This window comes from Urocampus carinirostris, chromosome 20 (genome assembly GCF_059441175.1).
Source record: "Urocampus carinirostris isolate Australia breed hairy pipefish chromosome 20, RoL_Ucar_1.0, whole genome shotgun sequence".
NCBI lineage: Eukaryota > Metazoa > Chordata > Actinopteri > Syngnathiformes > Syngnathidae > Urocampus > Urocampus carinirostris.
In genome coordinates, this window is record NC_142368.1 from 16838656 (window position 1) to 16863014 (window position 24359).

A 24359-nucleotide genomic window follows, 5' to 3' on the forward strand; every position below is an offset into this window, starting at 1 on the left:
ACGCCATTACCAGTTTTTACTCATGCATTCCTAGTAGACGACACATACAGATGAAGAAGCGTGGTTCTTATTGTTCACTGATGCATTCTATTCAATACTTTATAATTCCGCCCTACTCTGGTCATTGTTGCATTCGATTCAATGCAGCTCAAATGAGGATGAGTATCTGTTGATGATAGCAAAGTATAATAGTTGTAACATAACCAGTGTCTGAAATAACGTCTGCCCGGACGCCCGGGGCGTGCATCTTTTACTTCGGGCGTACAACTTACAAAATGTCTCCGCCCGGGTGGCCGACAACTTTTTCAAGGACAAAAAAAAACCCGAAAGATTTTTTTTTCATATCAAACGTGTTCTTTATTCCGGTTTCGAAAGCTTCGTTCGGTTTGGAAATTTCGGAATTTCGGTTCGATTTGCAATTTGCATACTCGTCAGCCAATCAGATGCCTGCATCAAATAACTTCGTGCTTCCGGACTTTCCCGGGCGTTATAAGGTCGTGCATTTGCATATCATTTTCCAATGTATACACATAGAGAACAAAAGCAAAATGGATAAGTGGTTAGGAATCGAGCCAAAACCTCAGCCCCAGAAGAAATATTCAAAAGAAGCTAAAAACATTAATGACGCTACAAAACGTAAACGCACATTAAAAGCATAGTGGAAAGAGGAGTTCACGTGGCTTGTAGCAGACGACGCAATGCAAACATTGCATGAATGAAGATGAGTAAATACAGGTACATAATGATGGCAGATAGAAAACAGCAAAGTCATATCCATGCAATGAATGTTGGAAGTAGATATATAATAAACTTAATTTTAAAGTGTCCTTCTGTTATATATTCTGATTATCAATCCTTAATACTTTGCAACGATGTTTTTTTTTTTTTTGCGATGAGTCGTCTTATTGTGTTTCAAATTGTGAAAAATGGGGCAGGAAACTTTATGGCTAGACAGGCAACTTTTCAGAGTTGTATTCCCTGGTGTCCGGCAATGTTCCCTCTAATTTTCCAGGGGTCTGAGCGTTCAGACAAAGTCGGTGAGCAACGCTTGAAACAACAGTGAGCAACAGCAATCCCAAATGTGGCAACTAAGTCATAATCAAACATGTTTATAAATTGACATCACGTTACATTTTGCTGAGTTTCCGGCAATGCAAAAAAATTTTCACTTTTGAATGAATTGACTAATGTATTATTGCAAACGTCATTTGTTTTCACAACAATTCTTTCACAAGATTTCCATTTCTTTTTTTTCCTGGTATCTTTTGTCGCCTAATACCAACAGTTTTGCTGGCTTATTTAGTCGGTTGCATGATACACTACTGTATTTAATCACATTTTTTAGTGGAAGTGCAATGTTGGCAACAATATTGACTTGGTGTAATTGGAAATTATTTGAATGCAAAACAAACTTTTTCTTCTTTTTCCGTTTTTTTTTTTTTTTCAATTTTTTTAAATTCCTTTAAAAATATCTCATTGTGTTTATTTTTTCCTTGCTGTTACTTTTTTCTTTTTGTTCTCTATTTACTTTTTTACTTTTTTTCCTGGCTTTTTTCTGAATTTTTCCTTCTTTTTTCTCTTCCTTTTGTTTTTTTCCTCAGCTTTTCACTACTTTTTCATTTTAGTATTTTTTTCTTTTTTGTTCTATTCCCCCTTCCTTTAAGTCCTTTGTGCATAATTTTACATAATAATGGGTCATATAGGGATGAAAGAAGCAAAAACAACCTGAAGACCTGTTTAGGACCCGAAAGAGCCGGTTCCTTTTAGTGAATGGAGCCAAAGAAGTCGGTTCTTGAAAAACTCTACTGACTTTACTCAACTTTGTTCTACTTCAACCTTGACTTCCAAATACCGCATTTGGAACACAACGTCAGGGGAACCTGTGTATTTTTACCTTCATGCACTGTAACTTTGACTTAATTCGCTTCTTAATTAGCAATTTCGACCCCTGATTTTTGTGAGCTGGCTAGATTTTCTTGTGCGCGGAAAAGCTCTGGGTAGGGCGCAATTGCGCACACACGCAGCTTAGAGGGAACATTGCGCAGGATAAATTTTCTTGTGCGCTGAGAATGTGCAGGCAGTGCGCGATTGCGCACGCGTGCAGCTTAGAGGGAACATTGGTGTCTGGTCACTTTTTTGTCATGAGTTTCAGAAACTGACATAACCACTGCTTAACATACATTCACTGTAAAACACCAAAGCCTCCACAGACACTGCCGCTAAGCCGCAAGTGACACTAGCCGAGCGAAAGAGGAGCAGGGAAGGGGGGCGAGAGCGGTGCTATGAATCAAATGGACTATCCTGGTTACGCCCATGGCCTATACAAGTAAACCTGACCGATAAGTTTATCTGTTTCTTAGTTATGCTGTGCCTTCCAAGATGACCGCCACTTGTACATGGTGATGGAGTTCATGGCGGGCGGCGATATGGTGACGCTCACCATGAATTACGACATCCCCGAGGACTGGGCTCGCTTCTACACGGCCGAGGCGGTTCTCGCCCTGGACGCCATTCACTCTATGGGGTTCCTCCACCGCGACGTCAAACCGGACAACATGCTCCTGGACCAGCACGGTCACCTCAAACTGGCCGACTTTGGCACGTGCATGAAGATGGACTCGGTAAGTCGGAGGCTGTAAGTCTTGAGTTTTGCAGAGCTGGTTGCCTTTTATCATAGCTAAATAGCCCCATCTAGTGTTTAGATGGAGACTCATTATACAGTACAACTATGAACTATATTGCATTTACTTGGAGACAAAACAGATGTGTTTCTGACTTGCTGTGGAATGCTCTTCCCCCTGAGATTCGATCTGCAACCTCAGTGGAAATGTTTAAATCTAAACTTAAAACTCACTTCTACTCCATTGCATACGAATAACCTACTCCTCTTGTCGGTTGAAAATAGTTTGTGTAATATAGTGTAACAATCTGTGAAGCCCTTTGAGACTCTTCGTGATTTAGGGCTATACAAATAAAAATGACTTGACTTGACTTGACTTGTATGCCTTCTAAAGTTTTAATTTACTATTTTATTGAATAGTCTTAATAGGTATATTATTGAAAACAAACGTTTTGTTACAAAATGAATGAAAACAATCAAGAAAGGTACTACAAAAACACAACAAACCCTGAAAACTTTGGTAAAATATTACCTAAAAATTGTAAAAAATATACATAACTATAAATTAAGACAGAATTAAAAATATTACGAAGGAAAACATACAACTTAAGAAAAAAATACTCAATAATATAATAGTAATATAACATATAATACTACTAACAAGATAAAGTACTGCAAAAAACAGGGGGAGCATGAAAAATAAGGAAAGTAGTATTTTTACCTGGGAAACAAATGTTTTAAAAAACTTAATAGACAATTAAAAATATCAAAATGCTAAGAAGAAAATATTACGACAAAGAGAAAAGATAATCGGAAAATATAGGATTTTAAAAAATACATTAATAAATGAATATAATGATTCAACAATACTCAAATGCTTAGAAATAATCGTTTAACTAGATTAGAAATAAATAATAATGTAAAAAATTCAAGAAATTATGGGAAGAAATATTCAATAGGAATATTTAAAATTATTCAATTGTTTAGGAAATAACAAATATAAATATTTGGGAATAAATTATTTTTAAAAAGTGATTTTTTTTCCATTAAACAAATATTCAATAGAGAGATTTAAAATATCCTTTAAAAAAAAGGGATGAATAATACAAATAATCAAACAATAGAAAACTATTCTAAAGAAATATAAAATTGGCTGGGAGAAAAATATTTAGGCCCACAGGAAAAAATATCAGGAAAAAAACAATAAATCATTCTTTAAAAACCTGGAAACAATTCCCCCCATAAAAGAAAAAAACAACAACACTTTTTCAAACGTTTTTGTTTAAAAAGAAAAAAGTTTTTTAATTTTTTGAAACGGAAAAAATATTTTGTAAGAAACAAACCGGGGGGGAAAAGAGAGTAAAAAGACATTTGAAAAAAACAAAAACAAACAAGGAATAAAAGAGAGGAAAAATACATTCGGAAAGAAATCATTTTAAAATGTAGGATTTATTTCCATAAAAATCTTCATTGGACAGATTCAGATTATTGAAATGCTCATAAAAATATATTAGGAAAATGATAATAAGTTGAGAATTTTTGTCTATATTTGTGTTTATTTTTATTGCCCCTTAATTAAAAGAAAAACAAGGAAAAACAGATTTAAAAATATTTTTGAATAAATACATGGATATTACATATTAATATAAGAAATATGTAAAACAAATAAAACATAATCAAAAGTGTCTATCTTTGAGTGAATGCAATACACTCCTTATTTGAGTTGTCCTTGAAAAGTTGAAAGCTGCATATTTTCTCTATTAAGTATATGTTGACAACGCCCAACTGAGTTCAAAGAGCCTTTATGCTTTATTTTCCATCATGCCTATCTGATTTTATCTTACTATTTTAAGCCTGTTCTGGGCATTACAAACCCCCAAAAAGATGAAAAAAGAAGAGCTTATTCAAGTGTGTCTAAGAATCGCACGCAAATCATGTTACTCTGAGGCCATCTCCTAGCTTAAAATCATATTTGCAGCAGTTTTCAAATCCGTCACCTCACCTTAAAAGGGACAGTTTGTATTGTTTAGTGCCTCCTAGTGGTACAAAAAACTTTCATTCAGGAAAAAAAAACATTGATTTGAATACTAGGCAAAAATACTTGAATTATCATTCCAATGTTTATCCATAGGAATATTTATAATTTGAGAAATTTGTATTTTTTTTTAAATAGCAGAAACCATACCTAGTCGTCGCTGCTATGTTTGTCTGGCATCTTGCTGCCAGGCAGTGTTCATTTGCCACTGGTTTTCGTCCGCATTAGACAAGACGGTGCCATCTAGCGGTCAATTATTACACAATGTATCTTTTAAGAATATTTTCTTCTGATTTCAACTTCCAAAATATATCCTTTTTTGTGCATCCAAAGTCAGGCATGGTGCGCTGCGACACGGCGGTGGGCACGCCGGACTACATCTCCCCCGAAGTGTTGCAATCTCAGGGAAGCGTGGGCCATTATGGGCGGGAGTGCGACTGGTGGTCTGTCGGCGTCTTTATTTACGAGCTGTTAGTGGGTGAGCGCCCTCTTGTGGAGGTCACGAGCCAAAACATGAGAAACCCGCTTAATGAGAGGGAGGATTGTGACAATTTTGTTTTTGCCTCAGGGGAAACGCCTTTCTATGCCGAATCCCTGGTAGGAACTTATGGAAAGATCATGAGCCACAAGAATTCGCTCGTCTTTCCGGATGATGTGGAAATGTCCCAAGAGGCCAAAAATCTCATTTGTGCATTTTTGAGTGACAGGTTTGTGCTTAAATTTACAGTACGGTCACTTCTTGTATACATAATGTGAGGTTTCAAGGAGGGGAGCTCTTTTCACACTTACATTGGCTTAAAAAAAGGGTTCCAAAACAATTTTAGTACGAATGCCAATCCAAAACCTTTAGTCATGCAACTTTTAAGAATATTTTAAAGAGATACATCCTAAATTCCACATATTGCTTATTCAGCTAAAGTAAAATTCTATAAAATATAGTTTTTTTTTAATATCAAAGGAATAATGTCTTTATTAAATATTCCCCACTGTAATCTTTTGAAACAATTGCAATTTTTTTTTATTACTTTTGACCTATTTAAACATTTTTAAAAAATTGAAATTTAATATATTACTTTTTTACTGTTCAATAGTATTTATTACCTTATTATTATTATTATTTATATATTTAATGCACACACACTTAATACTTAAATAATAATGCTATTTAATATTATTGAGTATTTTCTTATCTTACTATACTTTTAAATGATGTTTCTATTAAAATACATTTTAAATTGGTTATTTATGGTCGTTTGTTATCGATATCATCAGAAAATTTGTTTTGATTATTTTATTAAATTTGGACGTACTACATAATTTTAGATATTTAATATAGTTTTTTAAAATAATTTACTGCATTTTACCATTTTTTAATCCTTAAAAAGCCGCAAATTAAAATTATTTTCCTATATTAATCATTATTTCATAATAGTTTTTAATTTAAGTGAGGAACAATAAGAGTTAAAATAACATGGCAGATCTTTCATTTATTTATTTTATAATTGTATTTATAAATTCCTCAATAAATTGAGCTAAAATAAAATAATGGAATTAATTCAAATTAGCAAATTATGTTTACCAATAATGTAACTTGATATTATGTATTCTTTACCTTTAATTTACATTAAAAAAATAGGGTGTTAAGGAAATATTTTTCCAACTACATGAGTTTAAATGTCAAATGTTGTTCCCCTGTCGAAGAGAAAACTTCCTATTTACTTTAGTGGCCCCGCCCCTATAGGCCCCCAACCTGAGGTGTGTTTTTAATACCTCAACACAGAAGAGCCTTTCACTTTTCTCCCTGCAGTTTATTTACCACTCACTATTCTCTCAGGTGAACAACTCAACCTGCACTCTTGCTTTTAAAGCACAGACCCGTGAGCAAATGGTCTTTTTTTTTTAAAGCCCCCACTCTCTCTTTTTCCACCCCTCAACCCTGTTTTTTTTTTTTTCTTCCTCTTGGCTGAGTTTGGAATGTCCCACACGTGGCAAGGCCAAGCTGCCTCGCCCCCTTTGGTCGCTTGTGCAGGGGGGTAGAAATCCCAGTCCGGGTCTCGGAGAGGTGCGAGGGGAGGGAAAAGGCTCCAGTCATTTTTCATGATCTCAGGCAGTGGCAGAAGGTTTAGCGCCTAGTGTGAAGTTCTCTCAATTAGTGGAGTTGATTTTGAAGTTTTGAAGTGTTACCAGGCTGATTATTTCACGCAAAGCCCCGACCCCCTTCTTATAATCCTCCTTCGGTGTGTGCAGGGAGGTTCGACTTGGACGCACCGGAGTGGAAGAGATCAAAAGTCATCCTTTCTTCAAGAGCGACCAGTGGAGCTTTGACAACATCCGAGAGAGTAAGTTTTAGAATCTCGTTTGTTTGGGTATTTTTGGTGTGGACGATTTTGACACACTGAAGAACTGCAGACAAGAATAACTCTGCAAATATGATACCTTCTTGTGACTTTTTTTTGAGGCAGAGGCATAATACAGTAGACCATGCTTCATGACATTTTCACTTTACAGCAGGGGTCGGGAACCTTTTTGACTCAGAGAACCCTGAATGCAAAATATTTAGATTTTTTTTTTCCTGTGAACCACCATAAACCACAACATCCATCCATCCATTATCTGCACCGCGTATCCTCAGTAGGGTCGGGGTGTGCTGGAGCCCATCCCAGCTATCTTTGGGCCCACTGCAGGGGACACCTTGAACTTGACAAGTCACTCGTTCATTCACACCCAGGGACAATTCAAACCGGCCAATTAACCCTGACATGGATGTTTTTGGAACCCAGAGTGCCCGGAGGAAACCCACACAAGCACAGGGAGAACATGCAAACTCTGCACAGGAGGGCTAGTAGCTGGATTCAAACCCATGACCTCAAACTGGCCGCAGAGGCGCTAAACACTCATCTGCCGGCCCCACCACAAAACCTATATAAATTAAACAAAGTTGCTAAACCTTATCTTGAGGCAAAACCTAGTTCCTCAGTGCATTTTTTTTCTGTGTGACGTTTTAAGAGTTTGTAAAATATATTAAATAGTAATACTGACAAAGAAAGTGTCTCATATCAACAAATATCCCACTTAAAAATTGTCTGCAGTTACTTTTCTATTGATTTATTTTGACTATCATTTTTGTCACGAATAATGGTTTCAAAACAAAGTGCGAGCAGAGTTCTTTCATAAAAACCACAAAATACTGCAAACGTAAAGCATGTGTTTACCTTCAGCGACGTGGTCACACTTTTAACTTTGGGAATGTAATGGTCATTATTTGTCTTCCATTACGTTTTATAGATATGAATCATCAACATGTTTGAAATCTACGAACACTCGTCTTAAGAATCCACATTGATCGCTCATCATTTTTTTCATGACTCTGCAAACTACACACTTAAAAATTAACCCAGGAATGTAAAAATACGATGTCACACTCGTATCGTGTTTTGATGCAAAAACACTGAAAAAGTCTGAATGACATTTCTTCTTACCAGCGTAAAAGGTAGAAAAGCGCTAAAACACTCGTGCTGCTAGTAGGAGAAATGTGGTATTGCACTCCCATCCTCGTGGTGTTAAATCACGCAGCACGGCGGCTAAGTGGTTAGCGCGTCCGTGGCACCGTTCTAAGGTTATGAGATTGAATCTTCCTGTGTGGAGTTTGCATGTTCTCCCTGTGCTTGCGTGGGTTTCCTTCGGGCACTCCGGTTTCCTCCCACATTCTAAAAACATGCATGTCAGGTTAATTGGCCGGTCCTAATTGCCCCTAGGTGCGAATGAGCGAGCGAGTTGTCTGTCCCTGTGTGCCCTGCGATTGGCTGGCAACCAGTTCAGGGTGTCCCCTGCCCACTGCACGTAGATGGCTGGGATTGGCTCCAGCATCGCCGCGACCCTACTGAGGATAAGCGGTGCAGATAATGGATGGATATCTCTGGGTCAGATGTACTCATGAAAAAAGCCATAACTGTCTCGTGATCCATACCTTTCCGACCTCTGCTTAACAGTGTGGACTATTTTTCTAATTAACCAGTTGGTAAGGCATTCACTAATTATTACTATAGGTTTATATCTACCACTGTACAGCAATTTAACTTCCAAATCCTACTTCAGAACGGATTCATATCATATTTCTGGGGTCTACTTGACTTCAATCCTTATTATCAACATTTATTCATGCAAATCCAAGCAAAATAATCCACATTGCCCTAAAAAGCAAGATAAATCTGAGCCAATAATTATGTCATTTTATCTGGCTTTTAGAAAGCTCGGCACGAACACAAGGAAACATTTTTACGTGGTTTTGAGCGGGATAATAACAACCTTGCAAACCCGGAGGAAGCATGCGTTTGTAAGAGGAATCCTCCAGCAGAATCGAAAGAAAACATGCAACATTTATCTATCATCTATCCCTCTATCTATAAATGGAAAATCTAATTTTTTAACATGAAGGGCTTAGAAAAAAGACAATTTTCAGAATTAAATTGTATTAAAAGGATTACTTTTTTAATGCAGCACAAACACTTAAAGTGCCTTGTAGTCCAGGGTGCCTCATAAATGCAAAGGACTATTTTTGTGGATGCACCTTTTAAACTAGTGCGCCTACATTAAGTATTCAAATATTTGAGTTTATTTTGTAAAGTACTACATATATAATTGAGTATCTTAGTAAGTATGTGTGAGTTTTAGAAGAAGTGGAAGAAGTATATAAAAATTCCTTGAGAGCAAGAAAAGGCAAAAAAGTCGCCATAGTAAAATTATATTTCCGCTTAAATGTACTAGGAAAATGTACATTAGAAAGATCACTTTGTGGGTTTATGCAAAGAAGAGTAAGTTAAAAATAAAAAATGAAAATTTTACCAAGACATAAAAGCAATGCAAACTTTTGTGCATAACTTTTTCAATTTTTTATTTATTTTCAAACATGCAGATAGAATTGTTGTAACCCTTCTTGGTTTGGCCGTTTTTGCTCATTCTTTCACATGAAAATGCTATCCTGGTGCTCAGGTAGCGACCAATCACGACTCAGTTTTCAAAAGTCACATGACTCAAAATAGAAAACAGGTGAGCTGTGATCAAGTAAACTCATGGCCTCAACCAGACATTATATTTAGTCCAGCTTTATTCGTAATCTTGATAGAGTACATGCCTTTGGGTTTAAAAATAACAACAATGCAAGCTAAGTTCGCACCACCACTTGGGAAGGGATGAACGTGCCTTGGCAGAGGCCACCATTTCCTAGGGGAGGGCAGGGCCAGTTGTGTGGCCGATCCTAATGAGAAGGGACGCCCCACTTCGGGTTCTTTCACTGTCACTGCGGCCTGGCCCGTCTGTCATTATCTGCCCTCTATCAGGGTGCATTCTGGGAAAAGGAGCCACAAAGGGCCCCCACTTTTTAAAACCAAATTCATCCTCAATTCACTGCACTTCATGCGTTTTATACATGGAAATGTCACAAGCCTGGTTCAAATGGATCTTTTATAGTTGTCAATGTGTTCATAAAGATGCATCTGATTCCCCACGGGTTTGATCCCTCAAGGCTTCAGTAAACAGCATTTAGACCAGGGATGTGCAAAGTCTTTTTAGTGGCGGACTGCATTGAGGTAATAAACATTTGCAGACGGGCCAGAAGGGAAAAATTAGATTGATTTTATTGTTGTTTATCTGCCAATACACAATTTGATACCTTGGCAATGCATGAGGAAAAAAAGTCTTATGTATTTATATATAAATATACATGTTGCATTTCATTTTACATTTGTTTATGTAAGATCCATTTCATCAGTTTGAAACACTAGAATCAAAGTTTTTTTTGAAGCACAGAATTTGGATAATAGAAAAAAAAACATAAAAGAATTTGAAATTTTTGGGAAATGACATTTTGTGACTGATAAGTTTGTTTTGTTTTTAATAATTGGCACCTGCAAAGGAGATTTCATAGAATGCCATTTTGTTGTTTTGACTATTACATCATTGTCGGCCAAACATGTTTCCTTTTCTTTGATTGACACACCCTTTTGTAACCTAAGATATGTAATAAAAAGAAAGGGCTCAGGGGAGGGCTTCCAGAACAGGTTGAATTTTCATATCTGAGGGCTTCTCTTCCTGTTCTCCTTGTTCAAAATCCATTGTTGTATTTCTTCCTTATTTTAAGTGTGTACTAAGGTTAAGAGTATAGAAATAAGTGCATGATTAAAACACACTGTTTGCTTCATTAATTAAAATTGCTTGAGAGTCTATTTGAGATAATTATTCAGATTCAGATTCAGATCTACTTTATTGTCATTCTAGTACACGTGTATACAGAACGAAATGTCGATGCATCTGACCCCCACAGTTTCCTTGAATGTACAGATATAAATGAAGTTGTATTGTATTTTGGCTACGTATAGTATTTTACCATAGTGCCGATAGTGCAAGAAGAGTAGCTAACCAGATGTGCAAAATGGGCAGTCAGGTTAACAAGTCAGGTACACAGTAACACTGTAACATAACGCTGTAATTACAATAGTGCAGAGAGCAATGTGCAAGGAGTGGCAAGCTATAAAAAACTGCCAGTAGTGCAAAAAGTCAGATTAGCAGCCGTTTAGATTTAAGTTAACTATATGTTAGATTGACCATTTAACAGTCTAATGGCCAGGGGGACTAGACTATTGCGGAGCCTGGTGGTCCTGCACCGCACACTGCAGTACCTCTTCCCAGAGGCTAGCAGAGTGAACAGTCCATGATGGGGGTGAGAGGGGTCCCCGGTAATGTTCTTAGCATGGGATAGGCAGCGCTTCTGGCCAATGTCCTGAATGGAGGGAAGTGTAGTCCCGATTATTTTCTCTGCTGTCCTCGTTACCCTCCTCACACTACCCCAGTCGTTAGCACTGCAGCCTCCACACCACACAGAGATACAGCTGGTCAGGATACTCTCTATGGTGCCCCTGTAGAATGTGATGAGGGAGGGTGGGGGCAGGTGGGCTCTCCTCATCCTCCGCAGGAAGTACAGGCGTTGCTGTGCCCTCTTAACCAGTGATGCAGTGTTCACGGACCAGGTGAGTTTGTTTGTAAAAGGATTGTGGCAGCGGTGGGATTATCACCTGAATTTAGCTTGTTAGTGCAGATACGTAATGTAAAAAAACAATTACATATTCCGTCTTTGCTATCTCAAGACTCTAAATTTAAAATCTTTCAACTTAACTACTGTAATCATGTATAATGCGCACTCGTGTACAAGACGCACCCATAATTTCAGATTTTTAAAAAAGGCGGGATGGGTTTTTGTTTCACCTTTTCTTAGCCCAAACTAAACGTTATAAATGACAAACGTTGAAAATGCGCAGCACTGATTAAAATAATTTATTGACAATGTCAAATATGAATACAAAACCAACAATGTTTTTACAATATATTTATTTAATGTCCTTCAAAGTCTGATTCGTCATCAGCTACACCAAAGAGTTGTTTCCCTTGTCATGCTTTTTGCGTTCATTTATATTTTACAGAATGACTTTGTTTTCTCCATTTTCTAGCATTCGATTCTGGTTCCATTAATACAAAAAGTATGATGTTGAAATGAAATCAAATGCGATTTTATATGTCATATATACCAAGGTGGTCTACTGGTTAGGACTCAGCCCTCACTTTGCCGTGACCTGGGTTTGATTCCTTTTGCATTCAATGTTTTGACTGTATGGTAATATTATACCCTAAAATTCTGTATATAATGCGCACACAAATTATACACAAATACAGTAGTTTTGCTTGTTTTCATTTCAAAAGTTTCTATCGCATAGTCTTTTTTTTCTTTTTCTTTTCTTCTTGTTTTAAAGCCCAAAATAATCACCAGTTAGCAGTGCATTGAATCCCAAAATAAGATGGTGATCCACTCATTAAGCCATCAGCAAAAGCGCGTGAGCTGTCAGTGTCACGCTTAGTTTTTCCTTGCCCGCATGTTGGTTTAAGATCAGGCGATGCTGTAATTGTAATCCTCTGCAGTCTTTTGAGACATTTTTGTGATTAAGGGCTATACAAATAAATTTGACTTGACTTAAAAATAATTGCAAATGCAGTAAAATGATATGATTGAAAGTACAGAATGCACTCCACAGTATTTTATGAAAAATATTTTTTGTGAGAACCAAATGGACAGTGGGGACAAGACCAAAACAACAAGATTTTTTGTATCCATACTCCTTTTTTTACTTGCTATCCAGCAGGCCGGATTTAAAAAAACTGCCTGGCCGTCTGTGGCCCGCAAGTCGTGGTGTGCACCCCGAGTTTAGGCAATATTTTTATAGTGTGTGCACAAAGTGAGCACTGTGCATGAAAAGAAGCAGCGGTCACGCCAGCTTTGCCCAAGACACCCCCCTCTCCTTTTTTTTTTTTCTCGCTTAGAGCAACGCCGCTAAACCTGCTCACATGTGACAAGCACTTTTCAAGTTTCTTAATGCGTTTGGACGACTTTTTCGCCCCCCAGCTGTTGCTCCTGTGGTACCCGAGCTGAGCGGAGACGTGGACACCAGCAATTTTGACGATTTTGAGGATGATAAAGGGGCCGCCGAGACGTTCCCTCCACCTAAAGCCTTTGTGGGAAACCAGCTTCCATTCGTCGGGTTCACCTACTTCAAGGAAGACCAGTAAGTTGTTTTTTTTTTTTAAATCAGCAATTACTTGACTTTTTTTTAATAAATGAGACTCTCAAGTTGAGCTGCAACTAATGACTATTTTAATATTCGACTAGTCACCAACTATTGAAATGATTAGTCGTATAATCAGACAAATATTATTTTTTCTTAAATTTCGCATGATTAAATTATGCAGGAGATTATAATAAACGCAAAAAAAATTACTTCAACCAGATAGGCGCAGTGCTCGGTCAGTAAAGACATAAATCCATAAATAAACCTCTGTCCATTTTTAGAGACAGGCAAACAAATAATACATTAAAATCAAGTAAATATTTGTATCCCTGTAAACCAAGAACACACTGTATGGATTTAATTTCAAATAGGTTTGTCAGGCACAGTGAAATATATGCGTATAAAATGTACAATGCATGTCATCAAAAGCGTATTGGCTTAGCGTTAGAGTCTGACTCTGTTTTGCCAAACTAATCGAGGTGCCCTTTAAATGTTCATGCGTCACCGAGCTACTGCTATGATAACCAAGTTCCGTTTCACACAGTTTGCAAGTAGTCTTAATATTTGCCATAACCAGGTTGAAATGCTCCCAAACGTTAGAATTTTTGGTACACCTACTTGATGTTGATTGAGCCATTTCTGTATGTTTGTGTTACTGCATCAGATAGAGAGATGCTATTGGGCACGCACAAATATCATAAAAAAATATATTTATGTGGAGAAGCCTTACTCTGTCGTAAAAACGTGTCTGGGGACAATAGTCGACTATTGAATCAATTGTCCACTAAATGTTTTATCGATTTATTTCAACTCATCGTTGCAGCCCTGCTCTCAAGAAGCAAGGTAAATCCAGTCCTCTAACACAGGAAGAAGTCTCTTTTTTCACCTTTTTTTCTTTCATATTCTACACACTGTACACTTGTTCCCCCCTCACACTGTGCCGCCTTGTTCTGTTTGCCGGCCTAAAATTGCCCTCGTCTCTCACTCTGAGCTCCCAAATCTTATGTGCTCTCAGAGTGCAAGCATGCCAAAGAAAAAGTCCATTTTTGGTTTGAGGCTGTCTGACCGCTGTCGTACTAGACCTGTGGTGGGCAAACTACAGACTGGGGGCCACAGGTGGCCTGTCAGGTGTGTTAGTCTGGCCTCCAGAATCAAAATATAATGATAAGCAGTATATAATGGTAAAAAAATACCGTACTCACTCAATTTTTCCGGTTAATCCGTTCCATAACCATCCTTGTTAGGTGAATTTCCTCCAAACTGGAACCATATTTATATGTACTATAGAGCTTGAGTTTAAAACATTCGGCCTGGATCAGGTCCGCAGACACTGCTGAGAGAAGCACCAGAGAAAATAGAAGCCACGTTGCGTCAAACAATGACTTGCAGTTTAAAATATGTTCACTGGATGTCACCAAAGCCAGGCGCCACTCACAGAGCACCTACTGTAGCTTTCTTGACTCACTATCAATAATCAACCAGAGAAAATTGAGGTAGCCTATCATGGTGTTACTTTAGTTAAATAAAAGTCACTGACGCGTGTTTTAGGGCAATACAACAAATGCTAAATTAAAAAAATATATAGCACCTGGGTGTTTGCAGTAGTTTAGAGAAGCTTTAGTTTATTTCTATAATAGATATAAAATTGAATCGGGAAGTTCTCATTTTCAAGTAAAATTTACTTGAAAAAATCAACATAAAGACTTTAAATCATTAAATTAATAATTTTCATTGGTTTTCGTGTGCTATTTTGTCACTTTCCAGTCCGCATGAAATCCCAGAGGTAAATAAATTGTAGTTTGTTGTTTTGCTTTTTTTTCACCTGCACAGTTGATAAGCACTACAAGAGATGAAGGGAAACAATTTTGAGAAAAAAAATCCTCATTGTTTTATGTTTAAATCTTACATCCCTGAATCATAATTTCAAAAGTGTGCCTTCGAAAAGACCCCCAGCCCTGCGGCTAAAGCACACATTTTATGCCATTAATTTACGAGTCCAACCCCAGGGAGATTGTTTTTTTTCTACCATATTGCCCCTGAGGTCAAATAATTTTGACACCCATTCTATCGAGAAACACAATCGGATTACTTGTGCACATAATGCACACACAGTTTCCCTCATCCAGGATATTTTTATGCCCCAAAGCACTGTGGGATGTGTTTTACAGAGAAAAATTATATACACAAACTACGGGTTGCTCGCTAAGAAACCCTCATGTGTATTGGCTGATTAATCTGGGACATATCCACAGTTGGATCCATCCATATATAGTGTAAATATATGCTTCTGGCAAGCCTTGTCGACAGATGGGACGCGATAATGGCAAAAAAAAGTTTTTTGTGTGTGTGTCCCTCTTGTCGCAAGTGTCCCTTTATTCCGTTTATTAACTTATGATGTACCATTACGTAATAGCAAAGATCAATTGAAGCTGGGCTGGCAACATTTTTTTCTCTAGAAAGTTTGAATGAAAAAGAGTTGGCCCCTTGTGTCTGCATTTTTAATTGCAGCTAATGACAAGAGAGCCGTGCCGCTCCGACCCTTATGTTCAACAGGACTAGGATTTAAATTAACTTTTTAACATAAGTTGTCAGAGGCAGGTAAAAATATTCCCTAAAGTATTTTTCCATCCCAAAAAATGAATGAAAACCATGTTGAAGGATAATGATTTCCAGTTGCGAACCATTAAATGTCTCATCACCGTCCTAATCAAAAACAACCCCAAAGCACGAACGTCTCAGATTCCAGGAGACAAAAATGTGGTGGTTGCCTTATTTAGATGTTCAAAAATACAACATGTTGCAGAATTTTGACATTTTCTTTCCCCCCAGGCTGCTGAAAGCAAAGAAAAATAGCCCAGAGCAGGATTCCGACAACGAAAAATCGGAGGAGAAGCAACAGCGCTTTGACAACAAGAAAGAAGTAATCTGTTTACTAATGTGCAGTCTGTAATCAGAGGCGTAAGGTATTTGATAAACATGATTTCTCTCTGGTTTGTCAGCAACTGCAGAAAAAATTAAATGAACTGGAGGAGCAGCTCGACCATGAAATGCAGGCCAAAGACGAGCTGGAGCAAAAGTTCCGGTATGAGTGAAAATCCATGAAAAAAATAAAAATGCACAATATATATATATATATATATGTCACAGTTTTTGGTCCACGAGGAAAAAAGCAATTTTTCCCTTCTTAGAATATATTTTCATTTTCTAAAGTAATATTTTAACTTGGTCGTTTCTCCTCTCTACTGCTTCGCAATGTGTGCATCGTACTGGAGTGCTCGGCCAAGATTAGATGCATGGATGTTCTTTATTAGAATATATTTGTATTTTGTTTTATACCAGTAGCACAACGTGGTCATTTCTCATTTCTACCTCTCTGTAATTTTCTGTAGAAGTCGTAGCACAACTTAGTCGTGTCTCCTCTCTACTTTTTCATAATGTGTGCAACCACTGGAATGCTTGGTTAAGAGTAGTTGCTTGGATGCTCCTCTCAGAATAGATTTAAATTTTTTGAAGGCGTAAAAGCACAACTTTTATCATTTGCACAGACAGTACTCACTCTTGATATATTTTCATTTTTAATAGAAGCAAAACTTGTTCCTGTCTCCTCTCTACTTCTCCGTAATGCACGCAGGCACCGGAGAACTTGGCCATGAGATGTTGCAAGGATCTTCTTTAGAATATATTTGGATATTATAGGAATAGTAGCACAACTTGGTAGTGTCTCCTCTCTATGTCATCATAATTTCGTATAGAATTAGTAGCATAACTTGGACATGTCTCCTCTCTACCTTTCCGTATTGTGCGCGAGGCACTTGAGAGCTCGGCCAAGTTGAGTTGCATGGATGTATCTTATTAGAATAAATTTGGATTTTCTGTTGGAGTAGGAGCAAGACCTAGTCGTGTATATTCTCTACTTCTCCGCAATTTGTTTAGAAGTAGTAGCACAACTTGGTTGTGTCGCCTCTCTTCCTCTCTGTGATGCACGGAAGGAACGGGGGCGGTAGGCCAAAATAATTTGTTTGGCTTGCATGTGTTTGTACACACTTCCGAACTTGATCCAGTACATTGAAAGTTTAGTTTGTTTTTAGAATGTTGTTGTTTGTTTAAATAGTCGCACTCCTGCAGTGTTTTTTTTCATGAACGCCAATTTAACTTGTTAAGATTAACAGCAGCCTGACCAGGTTCACAAATAAGTGTCCTAATCACGACACAATGTCTTACTATTCTGGACTCGACGTACACAAACGGTAGTGTACATATTTTAGTTGGTTTATTCTTCTAGCAAATCGTAAATTTGTTTGCTGCTATTGAAAGCCCCTATTTTCATAATTGGGCAATTGTTACATTTTCCCCATTAGTTTTTTATGGATTTTTTTGTTTATCATAAATAATTTATAATAAACTAAGAAAATGTCCCTTGATAAGAATGAGTGATCTATTTTACTTAGTCAATAAAGGCCTTTCAGTATTGGAGCAATTGTATGGTGCTGAGAAGTGACATATTTAATATTGGTGCATTATGCAGTTCAAAAAACTCAGTTTCCAGAGGATTATTTTATCGGTTATTAGTATTGGTAGGAAAAAACCCGGTTACCGTGCATTCCTTAAAATAAACGTATGACTCCTTGTACGTTGTTACAACTTTCCATGTCTTCACAGAAATGCCACCAACCGTTTAGACAAGCTGGTCAAGGAATTAGACAAGGAGGTGAGGACGGATTCCTTTGCAGCTACTAAACTGAGCTTTTTTTTCTCTTCCTGAGTGTGTTCTCTTCCTTTTGATCAGATGAACAGCAGGCAACGAGTAGAGGCCTCACTGAGGCAGTTGGAGTGTGAATTGGCCCTGCTGCAGCACCAAAGTACCGAAAACCAGCGCAAAGTCGAGATTGAGACTGACCGGAAACGCAGCCTGGAGAACGAATGTAAGTGGCGGAGCCGATTTTGTCTTCTACTACTTGTATTCCCTACCAATTTTTTTTTTCCAATTGATTTCTAGTGAATACCTTGAAGGACCAATTTGAAGATCTAAAGAAGAAGAACCACAGTTCACAGATCTCCAATGAGAAGAACATGCATTTGCAGAAACAAGTGAGAAATAGCTTGTTTACTCTCTTAACTACTGGTTTGAAAAATAAAGGTCCAAAAGGACCTAATAAGAAAGGTTAGGTCACTAAAGACAATTGTGCACAGTATTTTCAGGACCATGGAGCACCCCCTGTGAAATGCCGCAGTCTCCGTAGCTGGTTCTATTTCTGTATTTTAACACATACACAAGGCGCACCCCACGATGGGGAGCGGGAGCCCTCTGCTTGTGGCCGCATTACAACAACACACAAGCATGTGTCGTATTTAAGCAAAACTGAGTTTCATTGTGGTTTGTTTAAATATTGATTACAAAATAAAACACACGGATAAAAAGTTTTTTTAGAAAAAAAGCTGTTGGAAAACACTTAGGCACTCACACTTTTTACCGGTAATCCATAAGATAACTGTCAAAATCATCGTCCCGTGTTTCTGACCTGAACAGCTTTGCTAAATCTCCATTAAAAAGTTTGCTTTCTTTACTTTAAGAGTTCCATAGGCTCAAACAGTCCTGACCAAGCGTTGATAATGCATTTTTTTTTTATATATAATCCGCTGTGAATTTCTGCGCCACCGTAGTCCTGGTTGGGGTAAAAAAAGTACACCGTTTTATTAAACGAAAGACCTAAGACCATAACAATAACTTTCAAATGGCTAGATACGCATCCATGAATGGTACTTCCGCAAACAGGGTCACGTGTCCACTTCCGATTGTGGGAAACTTATGGCGAAGACGGTAGAGGGCATAAAAATCACGGGAGATCGCATACATGTCGCATTTAGTTGGAAATGAGGACAATCTCACGATATAATTCATATTTGGGGTAGTATACGCTACGGTATTGACATCCATGAGCACTTCCACTAACAATGCATTGCGTTTGACTTCAATCAAAAAAGAACTGCTCAAAAGTCCCAGGAGACGGATAGAAATTGGAAATGTGAACGATCAAATGAAAACATGGGATTTCACCCAAAAATGTCGCAAGTTTTGACTCGGCCAAGACTTGAATCTGTGACCTCCCAGTCTTGGAGACAGGTCTGCAAACCTAAGGCCACCGAGCCGGTTTACGTCAGCTGCTCAGCATGAGAGACAAGGCTCACTGCTCGATGGGACCCGCCTCACGATTTGAAGAATATCTGAGACTTTTATGTGCGCCTTGTAGTCGTGAAAATACGGTACACTCTCTAAAGTACTGGGTAAAAAGTGGCCCAAATTGGGTCAAATGCTGGGTCCAAAAAGGACCAATCCCAAATGAAAAATGTAAATTTAAAGAGGTGGACAGATCAACAGCTTAAATGAATTCGACCCAGCTTTCTGGTTTAACACAGACAACCCCCAGAATCCAAGTTATTTTTTTACAAAATGAAACCAAAACTGGGTAGTTTTAATAAAACAAAATTTGGGCTATTATTTCAATAATTTGTTCTAAAATAATTCAATTAATTGATCATGATAGACGAAGAAACCCCAAGTAACTGGGTTACTTTGTTTTATATCGAACCTTCCCTTTGAAAAAATGTAAACCCAAAAATACAGTGTTTATTTACAACAACATGCAAAAAAATGAGGTTCGACCACAGAAAAGCAATAAACCCCCACCTCCTCAAAATTTTTTTGTAACTATCATTAATAACCCAGACTGAACTTATCTCCGTCTTCACATACAAAGATTGTCTTCTATGCAAGATGGTTCAATTTGACATTCAAAGCCAATTTCGAAAGTTGAGAGACAAAGTTCATTCAGCAAACTTTCCTTTAAAACTCAGCTCCTTCCTTACATGCAGAGATTGTCCCATCATAGAGATGGATCACTTTGATATACAAGGCAGTTTTCTAAAATGGAGAAATAGTTATCAGTTTCGATCAGAATTTCGATATTTTTTGTGTTTGTTTTGACTAAACTTACAAAAATTGCCTCTTAGTTGAGACCTATCACTTTGACATGCATTTCCGTGGCGAATAAAAAAATCACAAAGGCTTATCGAAATCATTCACAGCTCGAAGAGGCCGCCGCGAATCTCCAATCCGAGCAGGATGTTTCGGCAAAGCTGAGAAAAAGTCAAACAGAGTTGCAGAAACAAGTCCAGAGTCTGGAACTCAGCCTCAGGGAGGCGCAGGAGAAGTGCAAGCAGCTGGAGGAGGCCAAAACAGACCTGGAGAGGCAGCTAAACACCCTGAGAGACGAGCTGGAGGCTGAAAGGAGGGAACGCAGCGTCAAGACGAATGTCATCGCCGATTTACAGGGTGAGTGCTTGTAAAATACCAATGATGTAAAATGCAATCCGTTTTTTTTTTTACTCGGAGCTGTGACAGGCAATAGTGTGATGTTTTTTTGGAGAGTTGGAAAATCTGAGGCGGAAAGGTATTGCGAAAAAAAGCCTAAAAGCGATGAGGCAACGAAAGCCGAAGCGACTGTTTGGAAAAAACGTCTTTATAAATAACAAAGCACGTCTTGTTGCCTCATTTTTTCCCCCTCTCCTAATGGTTTAAATATTCCAGTGGGTAAAGATAGGTAAAAGTGAAAAATAAATGATGTATGTGAGGGTGTGGTCATGCCTCACCTTTCCTGTTTTCCTCTGAGGTTCTACTCCAAGAGTGGGCAGACTACGGCACCAGGGCCAAATGTGGCCCTTCCTGCCTGTCAAACATGAATAAAAACCTAGGTCAAGTCAGGTTTATATGTATAACCCTTTATCACACGAGTCTCAAAGGGCTGCACAGACCACGGATTATTGCAAACGACCGACTATTATTACTCCATCTCCTGATTTAAAACCTACATGAGGGCAAGGAAAAACTCAAAACCTCAACAATTTGTCTTTGTTTTTGTGCCAGTCTTGCCCCCAATTTAAATGTCCCCATTGTGTAATGTGTACATGAAAAACAATATATTTTTAAATATATTTTTACTTTGCATTTTCCTGGTTTGCAAATTTTTTATATTAATTTGTGACTTTATTTTTGTAAAATATACTATGTTAATGGTAGGGTGTTGTCATACACCTTTTCTCCCTTCGTGATGTGGGCAAACTAGGGCCAGAGGGCCACATATCAGGCTTTTTAATCTAGCGCACAGAACAAAATTCCTTAGAAAACTACTACAAATAACAATTTGTCATTTTTTTGTGTGCCAGTTTTGTCCCCAGTTTCCCTTTGTGTGTCCCCTGCCTTTTCAATTTCAACTTTATTGTCAAATATGCTATGTGCACAACATACTTCACGGATAAAATTACTTCTTCTCCCCATTGTGCAAACATGCAATAAATAAGGCACGATACAAATGAAAAACGGTAGAAAGGTCAAAAAAAAGTTCAAAAGTATACTGGTACATATAAAAATATATAGTGTTTCAGATTATGTTGTGTGAAGTATAGCTGAAATCTAAATAGAGCCGTTTTTCTTTGATTTGGCAGAGGGCTGGGAGGAAGAAGGGGTCCTTGAGCCTGCTGGTTCTGGCTCTGGGATTCTGCAGTCTTTTCCCTGACAGAGTTAACATTGTTAATATAATTGTCAAATGTACAGGGAGTGCAGAATTATTAGGCAAGTTGTATTTTTGAGGATTAATTTTATTATTGAACAACAACCATGTTCTTAATGAACCCAAAAGTCTCATTAATATCAAAGCTGAATATTTTGGAAGTTGGAGTGGGGCTTTTTTAGTTTTAGCTATTTTAGGAGGATATCTGTGTGTGCAGGTGACTATTACTGTGCATAATTATTAGGCAACTTAACAAAAAACAAATGTATACCCATTTCAATTATTTATTTTCATCAGGGAAACCAATATAACAGCTCAACATTCACAAATATACATTTCTGACATTCAAAAACAAAACAAAAACAAATCAGTGACCAATATAGCCACCTTTCTTTGCAAGGACACTCAAAAGCCTGCCATCCATGGATTCTGTCAGTGCTTTGATCTGTTCACGATCAACATTGCGTGCAGCAGCGACCACAGCCTCCCAGACACTGTTCAGAGAGGTGTACTGTTTTCCCTCCTTGTAAATCTCACATTTGATGAGGGACCACAGGTTCTCTATGGGGTTCAGATCAGGTGAACAAGGAGGCCATGTCATTAGTTTTTCTTCTTTTAGACCCTTTCTTGCCAGCCACGCTGTGGAGTACTTGGATGCGTGTGATGGAGCGTTGTCCTGCATGAAAATCATGTTTTTCTTGAAGGATGCGGACTTCTTCCTGTACCACTGCTTGAAGAAGGTGTCTTCCAGAAACTGGCAGTAGGACTGGGAGTTGAGCTTGAGTCCATCCTCAACCCGAAAAGGCCCCACAAGCTCATCTTTGATGATACCAGCCCATACCAGTACCCCACCTCCACCTTGCTGGCGTCTGAGGCGGACTGGAGCTCTCTGCCCTTTACCGATCCAGCCACGGGCCCATCCATCTGGCCCATCAAGACTCACTCTCATTTCATCAGTCCATAAAACCTTAGAAAAATCCGTCTTGAGATTTTTCTTGGCCCAGTCTTGACGTTTCAGCTTGTGTGTCTTGTTCAGTGGTGGTCGTTTTTCAGCCTTTCTTACCTTGGCCATGTCTCTGAGTATTGCACACCTTGTGCTTTTGGGCACTCCAGTGATGTTGCAGCTCTAAAATATGGCAAAACTGGTGGCAAGTGGCATCTTGGCAGCTGTACGCTTGACTTTTCTCAGTTCACGGGCAGTTATTTTGCGCCTTGGTTTTTCTACACGCTTCTTGCGACCCTGTTGACTATTTTGAATGTAACGCTTGATTGTTCGATGATCACGCTTCAGAAGCTTGGCAATTTTAAGAGTGCTGCATCCCTCTGCAAGTTATCTCACTATTTTTGACTTTTCAGAGCCTGTCAAGTCCCTCTTCTGACCCATTTTGCCAAAGGAAAGGAAGCTGCCTAATAATTATGCACACCTGATATAGGGTGTTGATGTCATTAGACCACACCCCTTCTCATTACAGAGATGCACATCACCTGATATGCTTAATTGGTAGTAGGCTTTCGAGCCTATACAGCTTGGAGTAAGACAACATGCATAAAGAGGATGATGTGGTCAAAATACTAATTTGCCTAATAATTCTGCACTCCCTGTATGGCTTAGAGGGGGCATAATACATTAATTTGCTTTAATTGTGTTTCAAAACCAATTTGATGAAATGGTCTATTAATAAACAAATATAAGATGAAATAAAACATGTACATGTTTAAGTCTGCAGTTATATCTGTTCATAAATCTTTATGAATGAAAATATTATGTCCTTACTTTGGTTTTCTCCTACCCCAGGACAAACATCAGGCCTGAAAGAAGAGGTGAAAAAAATCCAGTCACGTCTCTCCATCGTCCAGACTGATAAGAACCAACTTCAGGAGAAGCTTAATGACCTTGAGAAGGTTTGATATTTTTCGTTTTTTCACAAAAAAAGAATTTTGTAATACTAAAGACTTACATGGCCCTTTAGGAGAAGAGCAACCAAGAGATCGAGCTGACGTTTAAGCTGAGGTCGATCCAGCAGAGTCTTGAGCAGGAGGAGGCCGAGCACAAAGCAACCAAAGCCAAGTTGGCAGACGAGAACCAAATTTATCAATCCATTGAGGTGGCGAAATCCACAGCCTTGAAAGGTGATTGGCGGATTTACGGTTGATTACAACAAACTCGCTGCCGGTGATGCCAAAAGATCTCAGTGTTCCTTTTTTTTCAATTCAGAAATGGAGCACACCCTTCAGGAGGAACGAAATCTAAAGCAGGAGCTGGAGGCCAAACTTCTGCAGCTGAAGAAAGATCATTCCATGCTGGACTGCGATTACAAACAGACGCAGAACAAACTTGGCGACCTGCAAACCCAAAAGGAGAAATTTTCTGAAGAGGTGTGTTTGATTATATATATTTTGAGCTATTTACATTTAAAAAATCCTTCAAAATGTAAGTGGTACCTGGTATTTAATAAATTTTAGTATATATTTTTTTCTTATTTTACTGTATTTTTCAAACTTAAGATTCCATAAGATATAGAATATAATGA

The 24359-nt window shown here is 38.1% G+C and overlaps 1 protein-coding gene across 2 annotated transcripts in view; it reads left to right on the forward strand.

Moving 5' to 3' along the window:
- LOC148346395 (rho-associated protein kinase 2-like) overlaps positions 1–24359 on the forward strand; it is a 61989-nt gene that overhangs the window by 12685 nt on the left and 24945 nt on the right. For both annotated transcript variants that reach the window (XM_088325731.1, XM_088325730.1), the window contains exons 5-18: positions 2361–2621; positions 4989–5133; positions 5224–5362; positions 6903–6994; positions 13102–13261; positions 16094–16184; positions 16264–16346; positions 17924–17972; positions 18051–18186; positions 18261–18352; positions 20348–20594; positions 23624–23730; positions 23799–23958; positions 24044–24204. In XM_088325731.1, coding sequence (XP_088181857.1) covers positions 2361–2621; positions 4989–5133; positions 5224–5362; positions 6903–6994; positions 13102–13261; positions 16094–16184; positions 16264–16346; positions 17924–17972; positions 18051–18186; positions 18261–18352; positions 20348–20594; positions 23624–23730; positions 23799–23958; positions 24044–24204 — 1923 coding nt within the window. The remainder of the gene's footprint in view (positions 1–2360; positions 2622–4988; positions 5134–5223; positions 5363–6902; positions 6995–13101; positions 13262–16093; positions 16185–16263; positions 16347–17923; positions 17973–18050; positions 18187–18260; positions 18353–20347; positions 20595–23623; positions 23731–23798; positions 23959–24043; positions 24205–24359) is intronic.